This window comes from Hemiscyllium ocellatum, chromosome 5, assembly GCF_020745735.1.
Source record: "Hemiscyllium ocellatum isolate sHemOce1 chromosome 5, sHemOce1.pat.X.cur, whole genome shotgun sequence".
NCBI lineage: Eukaryota > Metazoa > Chordata > Chondrichthyes > Orectolobiformes > Hemiscylliidae > Hemiscyllium > Hemiscyllium ocellatum.
The window spans coordinates 22,304,376-22,323,222 of NC_083405.1; the positions used below are offsets into that span (position 1 = coordinate 22,304,376).

An 18,847-nucleotide genomic window follows, 5' to 3' on the forward strand; every position below is an offset into this window, starting at 1 on the left:
GTGATATCTTGCTCATAGGATTCCTACATCAACTGCTTCAACTCTATTTGGGGATTTTTTTTCCCAGCACCAGAAGAGTAATTCTCTTGAGCCAAGCCACCATGATTGGCTGCATAAAAACCAACCCTTAAAGAACAAAATTCAAAAGAAATAGCACGCCATTAGGAATGCTTGTTTAATCCTGAATCTGATGAAGAAACTATGAAATAAAAGCTTCAAGATAGGAGGTGGGAAATGAGATGCCCGGTTCATCAAGTGTGCTGATGTCCTTGTCTATTTCTCCAACAAATGTTCCAAGTGTGGGGCGTAGAAATGTGGAAATTAACAAAACAAAACCTTAACAAATCTGCACTTCTGAAAAAGAGTGTTATCTGCCTAGATTACAGCACACACGACCCCATAGATTTCTGTCTGTTTAGGTTTAGACTTTGAGTGAATAAAGTTCAAACTGTTGTGTTGGAAGATCCTCAATAAATTATTATGCTTTTATTACCTTTACAGAAGCTGATTAACCTACTCTGCATTTCCAGTATTTTCAATTTTTAATGCAAACAAAACCGGGGGGGGGGGGCGGGGCTGGTGGGAGGTGAAATACAAATTTGAGGGAGTGCATCAGAAACAGTAATGGATCAGTTTCCCATTAAAACACCTTGTTTTATTTTCCTTTCTATTGAACCTTATTGAAAATGGACAAGAGGCAGAGTGTATGACAGGCCGCTCTTTCACTGCTGTTTGCATTGCTGCCAAAGTTGAATTTTGCTGCGGTGACATGATTCAGTCTCAAATTTGTTACCTTGCCATTCCTGACCTCAGAATTTCAGTGGTTTAACAAAATCATTGAATACTTTAAGCAGAGAAGAAACCATTTCAAACATCAAGCCAGCAGTTTAACTTGTATTGCCTGTATGTCTCCCATGAAGCCTGCAGTTTTATTCTCGTTGGGTACTTATACAACTCTATTTTGAAAGCTACAACTGAATCATCTTCCACTACACTCTAGTCCTGCCTTCCAGATTTGAGCACACGTCTCCTCCAGTTGCCTGTGGTTCTTTTGTCAATTAAAATCTCTATCGTCCAGTTCTTAACCCTTATGCCATTGTGAGTTGTTTGTCTGCGTCTAGACCCATATGATGTCATGCAGCTCCATCACATCTCAGGTTCATCTAAGCAAAACCACCCTGGCCTCTCCAAAATATTGATAAAAATTAAGTCCCTCATCCTTGGAACCACTTCTGTGAAATCTCTTAAGATGATGTGTCCAGAGTTGGATACAAACCAGAACCTTCTGCAAGGTTCCAGTTGAGAGGCTAATCCAGTGGTTTATAGGGATTTACCATAACCTTCTTGCCTTTATAATCTATGCTTCGACTTGCGAAGCTAAAGTCTGTTTGACTCTTTAACTGCTTTTTTTTCAACCTGCTCTGCCACCTTCATTGATTTGTGTAAATATCTCTCTGCCCTTTCTGTTCCTGCACCTACTTTAGAATTGTACCCTCAAAAGTATCACTTCACACTCCTCTGCATCAAGCTTGATCTGTCATTTGTCCAACTGTTCTACCAGCCTGTCATTATCCTCTTGAAATCTATCACTATTCTCCTCACAGTTCACAAAACTTTCATGTTTTGTGGCATCTGTACATTTTGAAATTGTGCCCTGTATGTGTAAGTTTGGTGTATATTTTGCTGATTCTTTATAAATGCCTTTTGAAAATCCATATCAGCCACATTATGCACTGTGCTCATTAATTGCTTTTGTTATCTCTTCAAAAATAAATGTCTTTTTGTTATTTTCGCCATGTTTTCCAGTGTTCTGTAACCTGTGGTAAAGGGATTCAGAAGAGACATTTAAAGTGTGCAAACAAAGAGAATTCTGGAAAATACAAAGAATTTGCTTACAAAAGATGTAATCACTTGCCAAGACCTAACCTGGAGCTGGAAAGAACATGCATTCTAAGTGCATGTCCAAAACCACCAAGTGAAAGGGGCTTCAGCAATGCACTAGCAAGCTGGTATGCCTCACCTTGGTCACAGGTAAGGGGATGTTGCAGCTACTCTATTTTTGCATGGGTGTTCAACATTTGTCCAGCCCTTTCCAAAAAGGATTGTAGCCTCTATCAATTATTTCAGTCCCATAATTCAGATTTCACTCTCATATTAGAATGCAGCGATTGGCAACTAAACCCAAATAAAATCATAGCAGCACCAGTAAATGTTCAGGTATGTATAATCAGGATCAACATTAAGACTGTAATCACACTGAACAAAAAGAACAAAATATCCATTTCTAGCTAACGGTCCATTGTTTATGCTGTCATGCTGTATTTGGGCTGATCAAATTCAGGGGTTAGTTCCATTTCTTGATCTGGAAGGCCCACTAGCTCACTATATTCAAATACATTGAGTACAATTCCATACTGCTGGAGGACCAGTGAAGCGCTTTGTAACTCATGGTTCCACTTACTCAGAGTGACATTCCATAGTGCCTAATCCCAAATACTAAAAAGCTGTTTCTTCCTGTAATGTTGCACTATTCCCGGCAAATACCCTGCTGTAAAACTAAGATTAAGTTATGAATGTACCGGACTAAGACTTTTATGTGGGCCCAAGCAGACCTTCTTTGCCCGTATGTCCACTTACAGAAATACACACCAAATTTGTCTCCAATGTTTGACTTTTTAACAGAGAAGGCGGCATCACACTGCACTTTGTAAGGTTTAATGGAGAACCTGAGGGCACATAGGTGCAGATGCAGATAGCAGGCTGGCCTCCATTCTTCAACACAGCAGCCCAGTTCCAAACAAGAGTCAAAGACCCTCCAAACCACTCGTTCTCCGTATACCTTCATGCCATCTTCATGCTCTCCAAGTACAATCGATAGGATAATTCTCGTGAGCCATGCAATAGCAATGATAATTCATGTAAAAATAAATATTTAGCAGTGTAATAAAACAATGAATTCAAAAAACAACATCACTGATGCTGGAAAGAACAAGTAAAAACTGTAGTGTAAAAAAAGAGATTCATCCTTTAAGTAACTTGTAGATTTGCAGACAAAGAAAATGTCACCACCATATGTATATTATTTTATTACAGCCTCTTAAAAGTGTCACTCACTCTTGGATCAATAGACCACTTGCAGAGGTGAAGCCATTATAAGCTTTAAAATGCAGCCATGCATTCATAATGTTTACACTTGGCAAAACAGAAGCTTACATTGCCTGAAACTGATAGAGCAAAATTGTGTTCCATTTCTGTTTCAAAGCAAAGTGCCTGTCAATGGACAGTGTAGAAGATTATCTCAGAGTACAGTGGGGCCTTGATCAGATGGGTTAGTGGACTGAGGAGTGGCAGATGGCTTAATTTAGATAAATATCAGGTTTTTTTAGATTAGATTAGACTTACAGTGTGGAAACAGGCCCTTCGGCCCAACAAGTCCACACCGACCCGCCGAAGCGAAACCCCACCCATACCCCTACATTACCCCTTACCTAACACTACGGGCAATTTAGCATGGCCAATTCACCTGACCCGCACATCTTTGGACTGTGGGAGGAAACCGGAGCACCCGGAGGAAACCCACGCAGACACGGGGAGAACGTGCAAACTCCACACAGTCAGTCGCCTGAGTCGGGAATTGAACCCGGGTCTTCAGGCGCTGTGAGGCAGCAGTGCTAACCACTGTGCCACCGTGCCGCCCTTAAAGTGTTGCATTTTGGTACAGCAAACTTGTACAGTTAATGGTAGGGCCCTGGAGAGTATTGCTAAACAAAGAGATGTAGGGGTGCAGGTACATTGTTCCTTGGAAGTGGTGGGGTGGTGAAGAAGACATTTGGCACTTTGTTGGTCAGTGTATTGAGTTGGGATGTCATATTATGGCTGTATAGGATATTGTTCAGGCCATTTTAGAATTTTATATACAATTCTGGTCTCCTTGTTATAGGAAGGATGTTGTTAAACTTGAGACAATACAAAAAATATTTACAAGGATGGTGCAGGGTTTGGAGGGTTTAAGCTATAGGGAGAGGCTGAATAGGTTGGGACTTTGTTTTCCCTGGAGCATTGGAGGCTGAGGGGTGACTTTATAGAGGTTTATAAAATCATGAGGGGTGGAATAGCCAGATAGGATGAATAGCCAGAGCTGTTTTCCTCAGATGGGGAAGACCAAAACCAGAGGGCCTAGGTTAAACGATGGTCCGAAGGGTCTGTTTCTCTGCACTGTGACTCCAAAGGTGGAGAGAAGCAGTTGATGAGGTTTCTTTAATTTCAATTTTCAAAAGTAAGGCTTTTCTTTAACAGCCAATTTAAATCTTACCACATACGTGACAATGCATTGTCAATGAATTTTGACATGTATGACAAATGTAAAAGTACTATAATGCATGACAGTGCAGTTACACAATGCTGGTCAATATAATGATCAACCTACATTTATAGGTCAAATCACTTGATGAGGCATGTATTAAAAACACTTACATCTTCCAACATAGCCTCTCATAGTGATATTTAAAGGTGCCAAAACATTTTACTTTTGTCTGAAAGAATATTCCTCAGTCCTCCGCAGACATGCCCCTATGGTCATGCTGAGTCAAAAGAGACTTTTTAACAGCACACAGAAGCCCACACTTTCACAAGAAAGGGTAAGAGGAAATAGTTTCCCTGTGGCCATCATAATGGGAATGCTAACTTAAGAACAGATGTGTGCATTTTATACTATGTATTCATGACCAATGGAAAGGCTACATAAAAATTATAAAAGATTAGGAAGGCTGAAGAAGATTGCACCTCAGAGATGTGCAGCATTTTTCACCCTGATTCTAGCCCCTGTTGGAATGAACATCTGGCACCAAGGCTTGTTTTCTAGGGTTTTTGTGGATCCTTATATAATTTAGCAATGTGATGGAATACTCCCATTTACCTGGTTCGGTGCAACTCCAACAATTCTTAACAAGATTGACACCATCCAGGACAATGCAGCCACTTTTTTTTTGGCAAAGCTTCCAGCAAATCCATTCCCTCAACCACTAACGCTCAGTGTGTAATATCAACAAGATGTACTACCAAAACTCAACAACAATCTTTAGACAACATCTTCCTAACCCATACCAGTACCATCAGTTGCAATTTCCCCTTCAAGCCACTCTCTATTCTGACTTGGAAATAAATCAATTTCTGAAATCTGGAGAATTAAACAAGACTGACTTCCAGAAAATGAAACCAGATGGATCCAACACAACATGCTTCTACGGATTACCCAAAATTCACATACCTGGAGCCTCCCTCCGACCCATAGTCTCGCTACCTGGAACACCAATGTACAGATTACTGAAGGAACTACGCTAAAGACTAAAACACTTAGTATAAGACTCATGCTATTCCACTCACTCCACCCAATAATTCCTGAATACCATCAAAGACACCAAGATAGAAGAGGCTGAAATAAAGGTCTCCTTTGATGTAACAGCCCTGTTCACATCCATCAACATCAAGCTTGCCAACGAAACACTGACTACACAAACCAAATACCACCAACTTCATCAGCAAGGACATCATTGTCAAGCTAGTGGACCTATGCCTTACCACCCACTTCACTTTCAATAATAAAACCTACAGACAAACCAATGGAACACCGATGGGATCTCCAATATCAGGGCTCTTGGCAGAGGCAGTAATGCAGAGACTCAAATAAACAGCTTTTCCAGCCATCCAACTCAAACTTTGGTCCACTACATGGATGACACTTTTATCATCAATAAATGAAACAAATTAGAGGAAACCTTCAAGACCATAAATAATATTGTTACTAACCTAAAATTCACTGAAGAGGAGGAAAACAACAACAAACTGCCATTCCTAGATGTCACAGTAGAGGGAACAGCCAATAGGGAACTTCAAACCAGCTCTACAAGAAAACAACACTTATGGACCAAATACTGAACTACAGAAGCAATCATCCCAACACCCACCGACAAAGCTGCATTAGAACATTATTTCAATAATCCACCACAAACTGCAGCACAGAGGAACTACAAACAGTAGAGAAAAATCACCTATACAGTGTATTCAAAAAGAACGAGTATCCAATGAACACAGTCTGCCAATTTCTGAACAAGCAGACACAACATGTCCAGAAACCCTAGCCGCTCTCCCCTTCATCAAAGATGTCTCAGAAATTACTGCCAGACTGCTCAGACCCCTTGGCATCATGGTAGCCCACAAACCCACCAACACACTAAAACAGCAGCTAATGAATTTAAAAGTCCCGATATAGACAACAAGCAAAATGAACGTTTTTTACAAAATACCTTGCAAAAACTGAAATAAACACTACATTGGACATACAGGCAGAAAACTAGCCTCCAGGATACATGAGCATCAACTAGCCACAAAAAGACATGACCCACTCTCACTAGTATCCTTACATATAGATGGGGAATGACACCACTTCAATTGAGATGACACATCCACTCTAGGATAAGCCAAACAGAGACACACACGAGAATTCCTAGAAGCATTGCATTCCGACCAGAACTCCTATCAACAAACAAATTGACTTGGATCCCATTTAGCACATCCTGAGAAAAAGAACAAGAAATGACATTACCACAGGAAATGACATCACCAACCCAAAGAAACCTAAACATGTAACTAGAAAGTGGAACATGACACCAGCACTTCATTGGAAGCTGACTGATGTTACCTAGTATGGTGACAAAACATCTGAAAATGAACCTTCCAACTCAGTAAGCAAAATTGCACAGAACCTCAAACTGGGCTACAAATCTTCTCAAAAGCTCGAAGATTTAATATTCAAGGCAGAAAGGTCTTCAAGGAAGAGAAAAGGGAAAAAGGTGTGTCAGTATTGTTCAAAGAAACTATTCTACCACTGGAGAGAAATTATATAGTTAAGGTCAGAAATGATAAAATTTATAACTTGCCCAATGCCAATCTACCCATCACCCATGGGTCCTCCTATCAACATGCCATACTATGCCTGACTACCCATTCCCATAGTCCCTCATACATCCTTTTCTTGCAGTCACACACATGACCATTTGTAGCTGCTATGCCAGCTGTGTACATTCAATGCCCTCAACCCTTTTCCCCTCTCTCTCTCCATGCAGATCATCTAATATATGCTGTGGCCAAGCCACAGAAAGCATGCAACTATAAAAGAGAGTTATTTATCTATTGTTGATGCATTAATGAAAAGAAATGCTCTAATTGATATAAAACATATTCATACATTGATATTCCTTCAAATTATCACTTAAAGAAACAAATATTTTCATTCTATAGGCAGTTAAATGGCATCCTGTTATGGAAATGTTTGGGAAATCAGTCTTGCTTTACAATCCTGTAATAATCTATGTCAACAGAACATACCTTTTTTTATCACCACATTGAAATACTTTTTTTTAAAATCACCGCACATTCTGTTGGACAGTTTCTTGGCAGCTTTGAGCATTCCTAAACAGGTGTTGCAGTCCCAATCAGTACTAAATAGAGAGAAGAGCTCAATCCAGAGGTGAAATGAGAGTGACTTCCCTTGCCTTCAAAGCAATATTAGACTGACTGTGGCATCAAGCATTCTTAACAAAGACAGTCAATCAGGGTGAAACTCTTTGCTGGTTTGAGTCATATCTTGCACAAAAGAAAACTGGCTATGGTTATTGATCAGCCATCTCAATTCCCAGGATATCATTCCAGGGTTTCCTCTGGATGGTTTCTTTCACTCAACTATCTCCAGTTGCGACATCAGTGACAATCTTTCCTTCATTGAGTGAGATGTGGGATGTTTTCTGATGAATGCATAATGCTCAGCACCATTCGGCATTCTTCAGAAACTGAAGCAGCCATGGCCATGAACAGCGAAACTTGGATACGATCCAGGCTTGTGCTGACAATATTTGCCAGGCACTGCTCATTTTCAACAAGAGAGAATCCAACCGTTGCCCTTGACACACAACAGCTAAATCATCTCCGAATTCCCAACTATCATTGAGGACAGAAACTGAGCTGGAGGGGTCAGAGTTAAAAGAATTCTATAATGAGTAACTCATCTCCTGTCTTTCCAGTTCCTGTCTGCATCTGCAAGTCACAAGTCGGGGATGTGATGGAATCTCCACTTGCCTAGTTGGATGCAGTAAAAGTACCACTTGAAAAGCTTGACACCATCAAGTACAAAGCAGCCTGATTGGCACCACATCCACTTCCCCTTCACCACTGATGCATACTGGGGACTGTATGTACCATCAGTAAGATATCCGACAATAACTCACCAATGCTCCTATAACGGCACATTCCCAATCTGTGACATGTACCACTGAGAAGTACAAGGACAACTACTGTGTGGGAACGCCATCCCCTAACAATTCTCCTCCAAGCCATATACCATCTTAATTGTACCTTGCACAGTCGATGGGTGAAATTCTTGAAACTGTCTTCCTAACAGAACTGTGGGTGTACTGATACCCCAAGGACCAAAAGAGATTCTAGAATGCAGTTCACCACCACTTTCTCTCAACATTTATGGATAGGTAATAAATGCTGGCCTAACAAACCATGCCCACATCCCATAACCAAATTAAAACAACGTATTAATGCACCTCTTCTGCACAAGCATGCCTACTTCCCACAATCCCAAAAGTTGCCTAACCTCCCAGCAAAGGTGTCTGGGGGACCAGATACAAAGAGGCATCTTACTGGTCTAGTTTCCAAACTCTGGATTGCACATTCCAGGGACTCCAAAAGCTGCTTCCATGGAGGCTCTGTCTTGCATGCATGAATTACTCACAAACCCTGATTAATTTTCGAGCTGTAAACAGGCAGGTCCTGTTTATTTTCTGTTTTTGATAGATATTTGTAGATTTTAGTGTGAGCAGGTGGATTCGGTTTTGCTTAATAATTGTCAAAAGTTTCAACATTAATAGATTTTGTACTCACAGGTGAGGACAATTTCTTCTTATATGAGAAATTTATTTACATCCTCTAACCACATTTATTTGGAGATTCATTAATAGCCCCTGCTGCCCATTCTTTTCCATTGTAGAATTACTATTCTTGGATAAATATTTTGAATATAGTTATGATTTCTTTTTGAGTAATAGTAGTTTGCTAACAGTGATTGCGAATCGTAAACTAAAGATGAATTCTGTTTTTAATTCAGTATTTTCTTTGCTGTTCATTTATTGTGGCGTGGTTGCTTTAAGCTTGAAGTTTCGGTAGGTTATGTCAAAAACTGTTGTGAATAAGCTCCACTTTCTGAACTAAAATGTAGTCAGCAAATGATTTTAATTTTTAATATTTTAGTGCTCTGTTAGCTGTGGGGGAGGGGTGCGAGCCCGTGCAGTTCAATGTCTTGCGTACGGCCGACCTACCTCAGGGTGCCTACTGCATCAAAAACCTCTCGCTACAGAAGCTTGCAATACCAATTTCTGTCCTCTGCCTGAAAAGAAAGGTAAGAAGTGAATAACTTTTTGCACCAGTAAGCATTTTAATATCTTTTTCCTGTGGAAATGATGTGACAATTTTATCTACTAACATTTTGGAGGTATTCTTTAAAATGCATCATCCTAATAGCCCACTGTATCAGTCTTTGAGTGTGGTAGGGCATTATGATTAACGACGTGATATTATGGGCTGGATTTTACATCCACCCACTCCTACTAGTGTGTTCGACTGTTACAGGAGTAGGTGCTCAAGGGATCCAAAAGGGCAGCTTGCCTACTGCCTGACCACCTGTCCCAGCTACCACAATCATTGAGACGTCAGGTCACCACCAGCCAACTGAGACCCTGGAGTGCACAATTGTTTCCCATCTACTGGCCTCATCCAGGGAGAAATCGATGGAAGGTAGTCAGTGTGGCAGTTTTCTTGGCATGGGTTAGTGGCACAATAGACCGAGTGCCCTCCTTTTGCGCTGTAACAATTCAATGGTTCACACACGCCCACCCCGCCACCCCACAGCTTCTCTTCCCACGCTGTCATCCTTGCCAGCTAGGAGCCCAGCAAGATCTGCATTCTATCACCTGAACCCCAACCCCCTACTGAATGCATTGATCCCACAGGCCTCTGCTTCTGAGGGGCAGAAACCCGACCTCCAGCCTATCAGTTGGCCATTGAGGTGTCTCTGGGGCAGCCCACTGTTCTCCTCACCGGGGCTTCTCCCATTTTTTTTTTAACCTGGGAGTGGGGCCAGAGAATCCAGCACCTCATAAAATTCAACCCCATTCTTCCTCAAGGTGGCTGACCAGATAACTTATGCTGCATTATGGCCACATCCTAAATGCAGGAATTCTGCTGGTGAACCAGTCACTGATCAAGTTATTACAGCATTTTTATAATACTTTCAAGCTAACCTGTTTACATTTAGTGAAGGGGGTGGGAGGAATTGGTTGTTCATGGAAGATTCTACAGTAGTTTCCTCACCTAGCTGCATCAACTGTGTTTTGCCCATCTCTCTACATCTGACTGTCAAGTATCTACAAGATGCTTTCAATGGAAATTATGTCTTGAACTCTTGGTCTGTTTCAATCAGCATGAATTCTTGAAATCTGACTAATTCAGCAGAACCTAACACACTGTTGTATGTGGGCTCTCAGAATAAATTGCCTGGGTGAATCGTACTGTAATCAGCACCGGATCAGCACGATTCAGAAAATCGCGGTCTACATTTAGCCTAACTGTGATAGTCAGTGGAGGTCATGATCAAAATTGTAAATATACTTTCCTGAAAGCTGATTCAGGAGGTGCAGGACAGCCCCCCACCCCCCCATCACCCCATCACCCCATCACCCCATCACCCCACCCCCCCATCACCACTGGATTGCACATTCAAAACATTCAAAATTGACCACTGCTCACCCATGTTCTCAATTACTTCCCTTCTCTCACAGCTCGTCATTATCTCTTACTGGGTCCTTTCCCCAGCCTGATTGCTACCTTGCCTTGTGGTAGGTCTTCTATTGAACAGTGAAATTGACAAGGAGATTTATAAGAGGAAAGTAATGCAAGTATATTTTTGATGAAGGGGAAATGGGATATATAATCGTGTGCAGTGGTATAGCCACTGAAATGATTCCAGCTTAAGCTGCCATCATTCAATACATTTTAGTTTCTTTCCAAAGGAAATTTACTATGCAAAGAAAATGGGAGAATTCGAGGGTGGAACAACAAATAACGTAAATGTATTGTTTCTCTTTTCCCTGACACTTCCATCCCGTGTCCAATTATGAAGATGTGTATTGCAAAGATTATTTCAACTGGTGCTACCTGGTACCCCAGCATGGTGTTTGCGGTCACAAGTTCTACGGCCAGCAGTGCTGCAAGTCGTGCTCCACGTCAAATGTATAGAAGAACCAATAAACGAACAAAATGCATTAATTTCTTTATAAGGAAGCTGCACATTGTAATTTTGGTTGCATCTGATGATTGAAGAGGTAAAGACTAAATCAGGTTCTGACTTGTATATGAAACCTAGCAGCATTCCACCTGTCAATCAATGTGATAAAAGAGAGCTTTTCTTGCATATATTACTATCACCAGGTCAGCAAAATCTTTGCAGCACTGCCCATATTTGAGTGTTTCGGTTCGCAAGCAACAATCAGCAACGTACCTACAATACCATGTATTTAAGTGGAAGATTGAAAAATATACCAGTTTTTCAAAGGAGGTGTTATATGTTACCGACCTACACAATCTGGCTATGTGAACTGAACTGAGCAAAGATTTTGAAAACCAGAAGGCATTCAAAATACTGTGTAAACAAAAGTCGGGGGGTGGGGGGGGGGGTGGTGTGGAAAGTGTGGGAGGAATCTGAATTAAACTTTCTCAACCCATTTATTTACCTCATTTAAATAAATTGATGACCATTAAATAAAACACACTGTGCCATATTTAAAACTACTGTAGCTATTTTGCCATTGTAGTGAACTCTTGGACCCACTGTTTTCAAGGAACATTAGCCTTCAAGTGATTCAATGGTGCTTTTTGACTCCAGTAAGGGCATGTAACTGTTTATTATTAAATTATGCTCTCAAAACATATAGTCAAAACTGCAGTAGCAGATACAAATGAACCAGTTTGAGAAAGGAGATAATAATTACGTCAGAACATAACAAAATTTGAAGGTGCTTTATTTATTTATCAAACTGGTCTTTTTAGCATTGGTAACCATCCTTACAGAAAATGAAGATCCCTTCTGTGCACTACTCTAATTGTCTCCATCTCTTTAATGGTATACACATTATTCGGTGTCATTTTAAACTATCATTCAATGTAATATTTTCACTTTGTTATTGTTGAGCTTCATGGTACCACTAAATTAACAATGGTGCTTTCAAGTACAACATTATTAGATTTTTTTTAAGGAAAACGTTCTAATTTATTTACAAATATCTTGCGAATTTGTTCAAATGTTTGCCTTTTGCAAAAAAAAATGCACAGTTTAAAATAATCAGAATTGTTGAAGTATCTTGGTTGGTTTAAACTTTATGCAATTCTGTGCAGTAATACTGTAAACATTTTTCACCCAGCTGTGAGAAAATATTTATGTTTTTATGGAGTTTTGTAATAAAATTTCATTGGAAATATCATAATATAGTCCTTTATTTATTTTATACCTTAGAAATTCTGGCTTAAAATACAAGACCATTTTGATTGTCATTACAGGAAGTCCAGGATTTATAAATGTCCGATTTACAAATGCTCTTGATGATCATTCCAAACCATTGATATAGACTGATCAGTTGGGGACCAAACACAGCTCCAAACAGTACCGCATCAGTCACAGACTTCCGACCCCACAACGAACCATTTATTCCTACTCATAGAATCCCTACAGTGTGGAAGCAGACCAGTCAGCCCATCGAGTCCATACTGACCCTCAGAAGAGCATCACAACCAAACCCACACCCTAGCTATCCCAGTAACCTTGTATTTCCCATTGCTAATCCACCTCGCCTGCACATCCTTGAACACAATGGACAGTTAGGATGGCCGATCCATCTGACCTGCACATTTTTGGACTGTGGGAGGAAACCAGAGCATCCAGGGGCAGTCCATGCAAACTCCACATAGACAGTTGGCCAAAGTTAGAATCGAACACAGTACCTGGTTCTGTGATGCAGCAATGCTAACCACTGAGCCATCGTACCACCTCAGTCAAAGTAAATTTGGAATTATTTGAATGTAGGTATCCTAGGCTGCTAGCACTCTGGGACCATCACACACTGCACTCACCATTCTTTCCTGAACCTTCTTTGTATTGGAGCACTCATCAAACACCCTTCGCCTCAGTGGCCTGAGCTTAATGAGGCTGTGGCTCCCTTCAGCAGCTGCTTGATTAGAATTGATTATATTGAGTGCATTTTTTATTGGAGAAACTGGAGTTGGAGAAGTCCTGTATTGATTCTGCTATCTTTAAACAAGGACACTCATTGGAAGAGTCAAAAATCTAAAGAAATTAGGGAAAAGTTTTGTCCAATAATCGGGGGCTACACACGTTATTTTTCCTTCTGTTATGCAGCAAATTTTTCAAAACCAGCATGGAGTTTAATTGCATGATCTATATTGATTTTGTACCACTTTCAAGAATTCACTATTGGCAACTTTGTTATTGGCCCTGTTCACTCATGGGCTATAGAGCAAGTTTCCATTGTATGTGTTTAGTTTTAAGAGCTTTGTGACAAAACCGGAATTTCTTTCCCATTCCCTTGTGATGCATCAGTAAGTAACTAGTAGGCTGCCTGCTGAAATTGCTGCAGTCCTTGTTCAGAAATTATTTCCACAGTTTGTAAATTAGAGAATGGTGATAAATGACCAAGTTGGAATGATTTTGACTTGGAAACTGAGTAATGCATTGAGCCAATTGTAAGGGTTTCAAATCACGAATCATGCAAATCCAAGGTAATGAAGTTCACTTGTGTTTGCTGTTGTTGGCATTGTGGACTTGAGGGGCATTATCAATGAAATATATAGTCAATACACGTTACGTTTAGCAGCTACTTAAAATGCATTTATTGTTAAAACAATCAAGGATTAGTATGATCCTTGTTGTGAAACTCTTTCAATTGTTCAAATCTGTTTGGCTTTCAAACCAAAGATGCTGTATAGTGATACCTGTCAATTATTTTTTTAGAGCTGATATTAATATATCAGGAAATATTTGCTTTTGTAAAAATTTTACAAGCTAGAAAACGCATGTTGGGCGCAGCTGCCTAACTCATTACTCTGCTCTCCATCTGTCTCAGGAGATTTGGAATCCGATCAAGCCAAGAATTGGAAGTTAAGTTCTTGTTTTACTGACAACTGTTAGGAACAACAGAGAGTTGATTTGAAGAAATCTCAATGTAGCAGAGTCCCGAGTGGACAGAAGCAAATATAATATGCCGACTTTGATCCAATGTCTCTTTAGACTATCTCATGCCTTAGAGATCCAATATATGGAAAGCATAGAAAAGCATATCACGTTTTTGTATTAAATATGCCTTATTTCTTATCTCTCAAGCTCCGCGTTGTCAGTAGCATCATTCTGCTGTCAGTCATTTTTGAAAACTAAGTAAGGTATGTCATGCCAAATATGTCTTACATATTTGGCAGTGTGTAGTTACGTAAAAGACATAAATAATAATAGATGAAAGAATTCCTTATAGCACTTGTTAGAACATTGCATTGAAATATAATCTATGAGGTGCCTGCAACTCAGCTGCTTTGGATTGTTTTTTGTATTGCCTGAGTGGAGGTGACAGATGCAGGGAACAATGTTTAAAATACGTGGTAAAGCTCACTGTTTTAAAAAGCCTTAATGCTGCTGCTAATTACATCAAATCAAAGAACAGCAATGACCTGGTTAACTTGGGACCTTGCAGTTGGCTTCGGTTTTTTTTTGCTATTTGTAAACAAAAGCCTATTCCTAATGAGCAAATGGCTACTACATCTATATTTTATTCACTAAGTAGAAATCCACAATTACATTTATGATAGTGAGTTCTCTCCAATTCCACTCTCTTTCATGCATTTGGTGCTGGTGACTTGTTGGGAATCAGTCAAGAAATCGGACTTGCTGCGGCAATGTGTACTTTTACTTACTTGCTTGTAGCCTAGAGCTATAGATAGTGATGATAGATGCTTCAACCTTCTTGCCATTATATTTCCAGGCCAGGAATCACTACCATCTCTTACTGTCTGGCAACAACATTGGAAAATTCTGCAGTTGCATACTCAAAATGTTTGCCCATGTTATGAATGCACCTTCCTTGCTTTTACGTATTTAGGGAACAATATAATTGAGTTCTGGTTTGCCAAGAGATATGTCACAAAACCACTTACATTGTGGTAATCTGGTGCGATCTTGAAGAGGTAAAGGCTGGATAGGCTGGGACCTTTTTCATTGGAGCGTAGGAGACTGAGGGGTGATCTTTACAGAGGTTTATCATAAGATGAGGGGCATAGATCAGGTGAATAGCCGAGGTCTTTTCCCCAGGGTGGGGGAGTCCATGTCTAGAGGACATAGGTTTAAGGTGAGAGTGGAAAGAGTTAAAAGGGACCTGAAGGGCAACCTTTTGACACGAAAGGTGGTGAGTGTAAGGAGCAAACTGCCAGAGGAAATGGTAGAGGCAAGTACAGTTACATTTAAAAGACATTTGGACAGGAAAGGTTGAGAGAGGCACTGATCAAACACAAGCAAATAGCATTAGTTTAATTTAGGAAACCTAGTCAGCTAGGACAAATTGGACCAAAGGATCCGTTTCCATGCAGTATGACTCTATAACTCTTATGTATCATGCACAGAGGGCTGATGGATTGACTTGGTACTACAAGTGCAGGAAGATTGGTCAGAAAAGAACCCATTAAATCTCCCTGTACAGTATTTGATATTCTGAGGAAGATAGTGCAGCAAGGATATTTCCTGTTAAATTAATCTTGATGGTGAATTTTGGCAGACTGCAGGAGGCTTTAAACTAAGTATGAGCTTAACATTATCCAATGTCTGCACACACACATTGTCCATCAAGGATCTGAAACAGGAAAATCTAACTTAATAATCTGTTTCATTTCTCCAAATTGTAATGTGGAGGATTAATAGCTTTTATGCTCATTCTCAGACTGTATCAACAGTAGTATCAGACGATGTCAGAGTGTATGTAACTGGAACCTGTGGGACGAAGTTTCTGATGGAGATGTTTTAAAGTCTGTCATTGTATTTACAGTAAATAGTCAATGAATGTTCATTAGTTTGCATCAGCATGGTTCTCTGCTTTTCTATCAAAAGAACGCAGAGACCTGTTTTGATATTTACACATAATCTGTTTAATGCTTTGTATAAAGGAAAAAGTGAGGTCTGCAGATGCTGGAGATCAGAGCTGAAAATGTGTTGCTGGAAAAGCGCAGCAGGTCAGGCAGCATCTAAGGAACAGGAAATTCGAACTTTCAGGCATAAGCCCTTCATCAGTAATGAAACCTTCCTGATGAAGGGCTTATGCCCGAAATGTCGAATTTCCTGTTCCTTAGATGCTGCCTGAACTGCTGCGCTTTTCCAGCAACACATTTTCAGCTCTAATGCTTTGTATATTCTAGAAACTAAACTCACATATCTAATACTACTATTCATATTTTTCTTGAAGCATACTGATTTCAATACATATACTCATCCCAACTGATGTTCTTATATTCTCTGTGGCTATATACAAGACTACAGAACACTTGCTTAGTGAGAGAATGACGGTTGTCATCAGCATCATCTTTAGCGTTGTTTGTTCTTTGTGTTGCTTAGATTTACAAGAATATTTATTGGCATGGGGTGCAGCTCAAGGGTTGGTTAAATATGAAAATGTGATCTGGTTTTATACATGGGGTGCAATTCTGCCATGTCAGCTGCAAAGAATTTTCATTTCTCACTGGAACAAAAATGTAGGTGAGCCACAAATGCCCCTATATTGGAACTGGCTTTATGTTAACATGGCAAATGTAAGGCCAGCAGGACAAAGTGTACCCATGAGATGGATGGCTAATTAGGTATCTCTTTGACGTGCAAGTCTTGATGTCTGGTTTGCTTGAGGAGGATAGGAAGTTGGGTGTCAATATGCGAGATGTGCACATAATAAGGTCGTTAACAAACAAAAATCCCCCTTAAGAGGTAACTCACCATTGCCTCACCTCAACACCCTGACTTAGAAGATGGAGCATGTTGTTCCCAACGTTGAGGTAGGCCTCACTGGATCAGTGCATCTTGTAGGTGGTACACTGCTGCTACTATGTTGATAGTTGAGGGAGTGAATGTTCATGGATGTGGTGTCAATCATGGGGCTGCTCTACCTTGGATAGTGTCAACTCCTTGAGTGTTGATAGAGTTGCACTTATCCAGGCAAATGGAGAGCATTCTATCACATTCTTTGTGGATGGTGGACAGGCTGGAGAGTCAGGAGCTGAGTTACTTGCGGTATTCCTAGCCTCTAAACTGCTCTGTAACCACTGTATTGTATGATGAGTCTAGTTCGGTTTCTGGTTAATGGTAACAGCTATGATTTTGATAGTGGAGAGTTCAGTGATAGAAGCACCATTGTATGACAAGATACCATGTTGAGATTCTTTCTTATTGGAGACGGACTGCTTCAATATCCTGAGACATCGCTAATAGTGCTGAACATTATGCAATCGTTGTGCAGGAATGAAACAGTTATGGTTAAGATAAACATGTTCAGGCCCTATTTGGCAAAGCATTTGCTTTGGAGCAGAGAACCTCTCACAAAAACAAAGTGACATTGATGTATGACGTGTCTCAGTGTTGCAAATCATAGAATCCCTGCAGAGAGAGGCCATTTGGCCAATCGAATCTGCACTGACACTCCGAGGAGCATCCCACACAGACCCAACCCATCCCTGTAACCCTGCAATTCCCATGGAAAATCAATCTAGTCTGCACATCCCTGGATACTGCAGGGCAATTTAGCATGGCTAGTCCACCAAGCCTGCACATCTTTGGACTGTGGGAGGAAAGAGAGTTCTTGGAGGAAACCCACAAAGACTAGAAGAGAACATGCAAACTCCACACACTCACCCAAGGCTGACATCAAACCCCGTCCCTGGCGCTGAGGCGGCAGGAGTAACCACTGAGTTGCCATGCCACCCACAGTAGGACGAGGTTACCACCCATCACTGAAATATCTAACCTTTTGATGCCCTTATGGAGTCATAGACTCATAGAGACGTACAGCATGGAAACAGACCCTTCGGTCCAACCCATCCATGCCGACCAGATATCCCAACCCAATCTAGTCCCACCTGCCAGCACCCGGCCCATATCCCTCCAAACCCTTCCTATTCATATACCCATCCAAATGCCTTTTAAATGTTGCAATTGTACCAGCCTCCACCACATCCTCTGGCAGCTCATTTCATACACTTTGTGTGAAAAAGTTATCTCTTAGGTCTCTTTTATATCTTTCCCCTCTCATCCTAAACCTATGCCCTCTATTTCTGGACTCCCCGACCCCAGGGAAAAGACTTTGTCTATTTATCCTATCCATGCCCCTCATAATTTTGTAAACCTCTATATGGTCACCCATCAGCCTCCGATGCTCCAGGGAAAACAGCCCCAGCCTGTTCAGCCTCTCCCTATAGCTCAAATCCTCCAACCATGGCAACATCCTTGTAAATCTTTTCTGAACCCTTTCAAGTTACATAACATCCTTCCAATAGGAAGGAGACCAGAATTGCACACAATATTCCAACAGTGGCCTAACCAATGCCCTGTACAGCCGCAGCATGACCTCCCAACTCCTGTACTCAAAACTCTGACCAATAAAGGAATCAAGAGACTTATCTCCAAAAATATATAATCAAGAAAGAA

At 40.6% G+C, this 18,847-nt stretch overlaps 1 protein-coding gene across 1 annotated transcript in view; it reads left to right on the plus strand.

Moving 5' to 3' along the window:
- The window catches only part of LOC132815921 (A disintegrin and metalloproteinase with thrombospondin motifs 16), a 256,517-nt gene extending 244,611 nt beyond the window's left edge, over positions 1 to 11,906 (plus strand). Inside the window, exons 21-23 of the mRNA XM_060825296.1 lie at positions 1,807 to 2,031; positions 9,310 to 9,457; positions 11,237 to 11,906. Coding sequence (XP_060681279.1) covers positions 1,807 to 2,031; positions 9,310 to 9,457; positions 11,237 to 11,352 — 489 coding nt within the window. The 3' untranslated portion in view covers positions 11,353 to 11,906. The remainder of the gene's footprint in view (positions 1 to 1,806; positions 2,032 to 9,309; positions 9,458 to 11,236) is intronic.
- Positions 11,907 to 18,847: the final 6,941 nt, after the last annotated feature.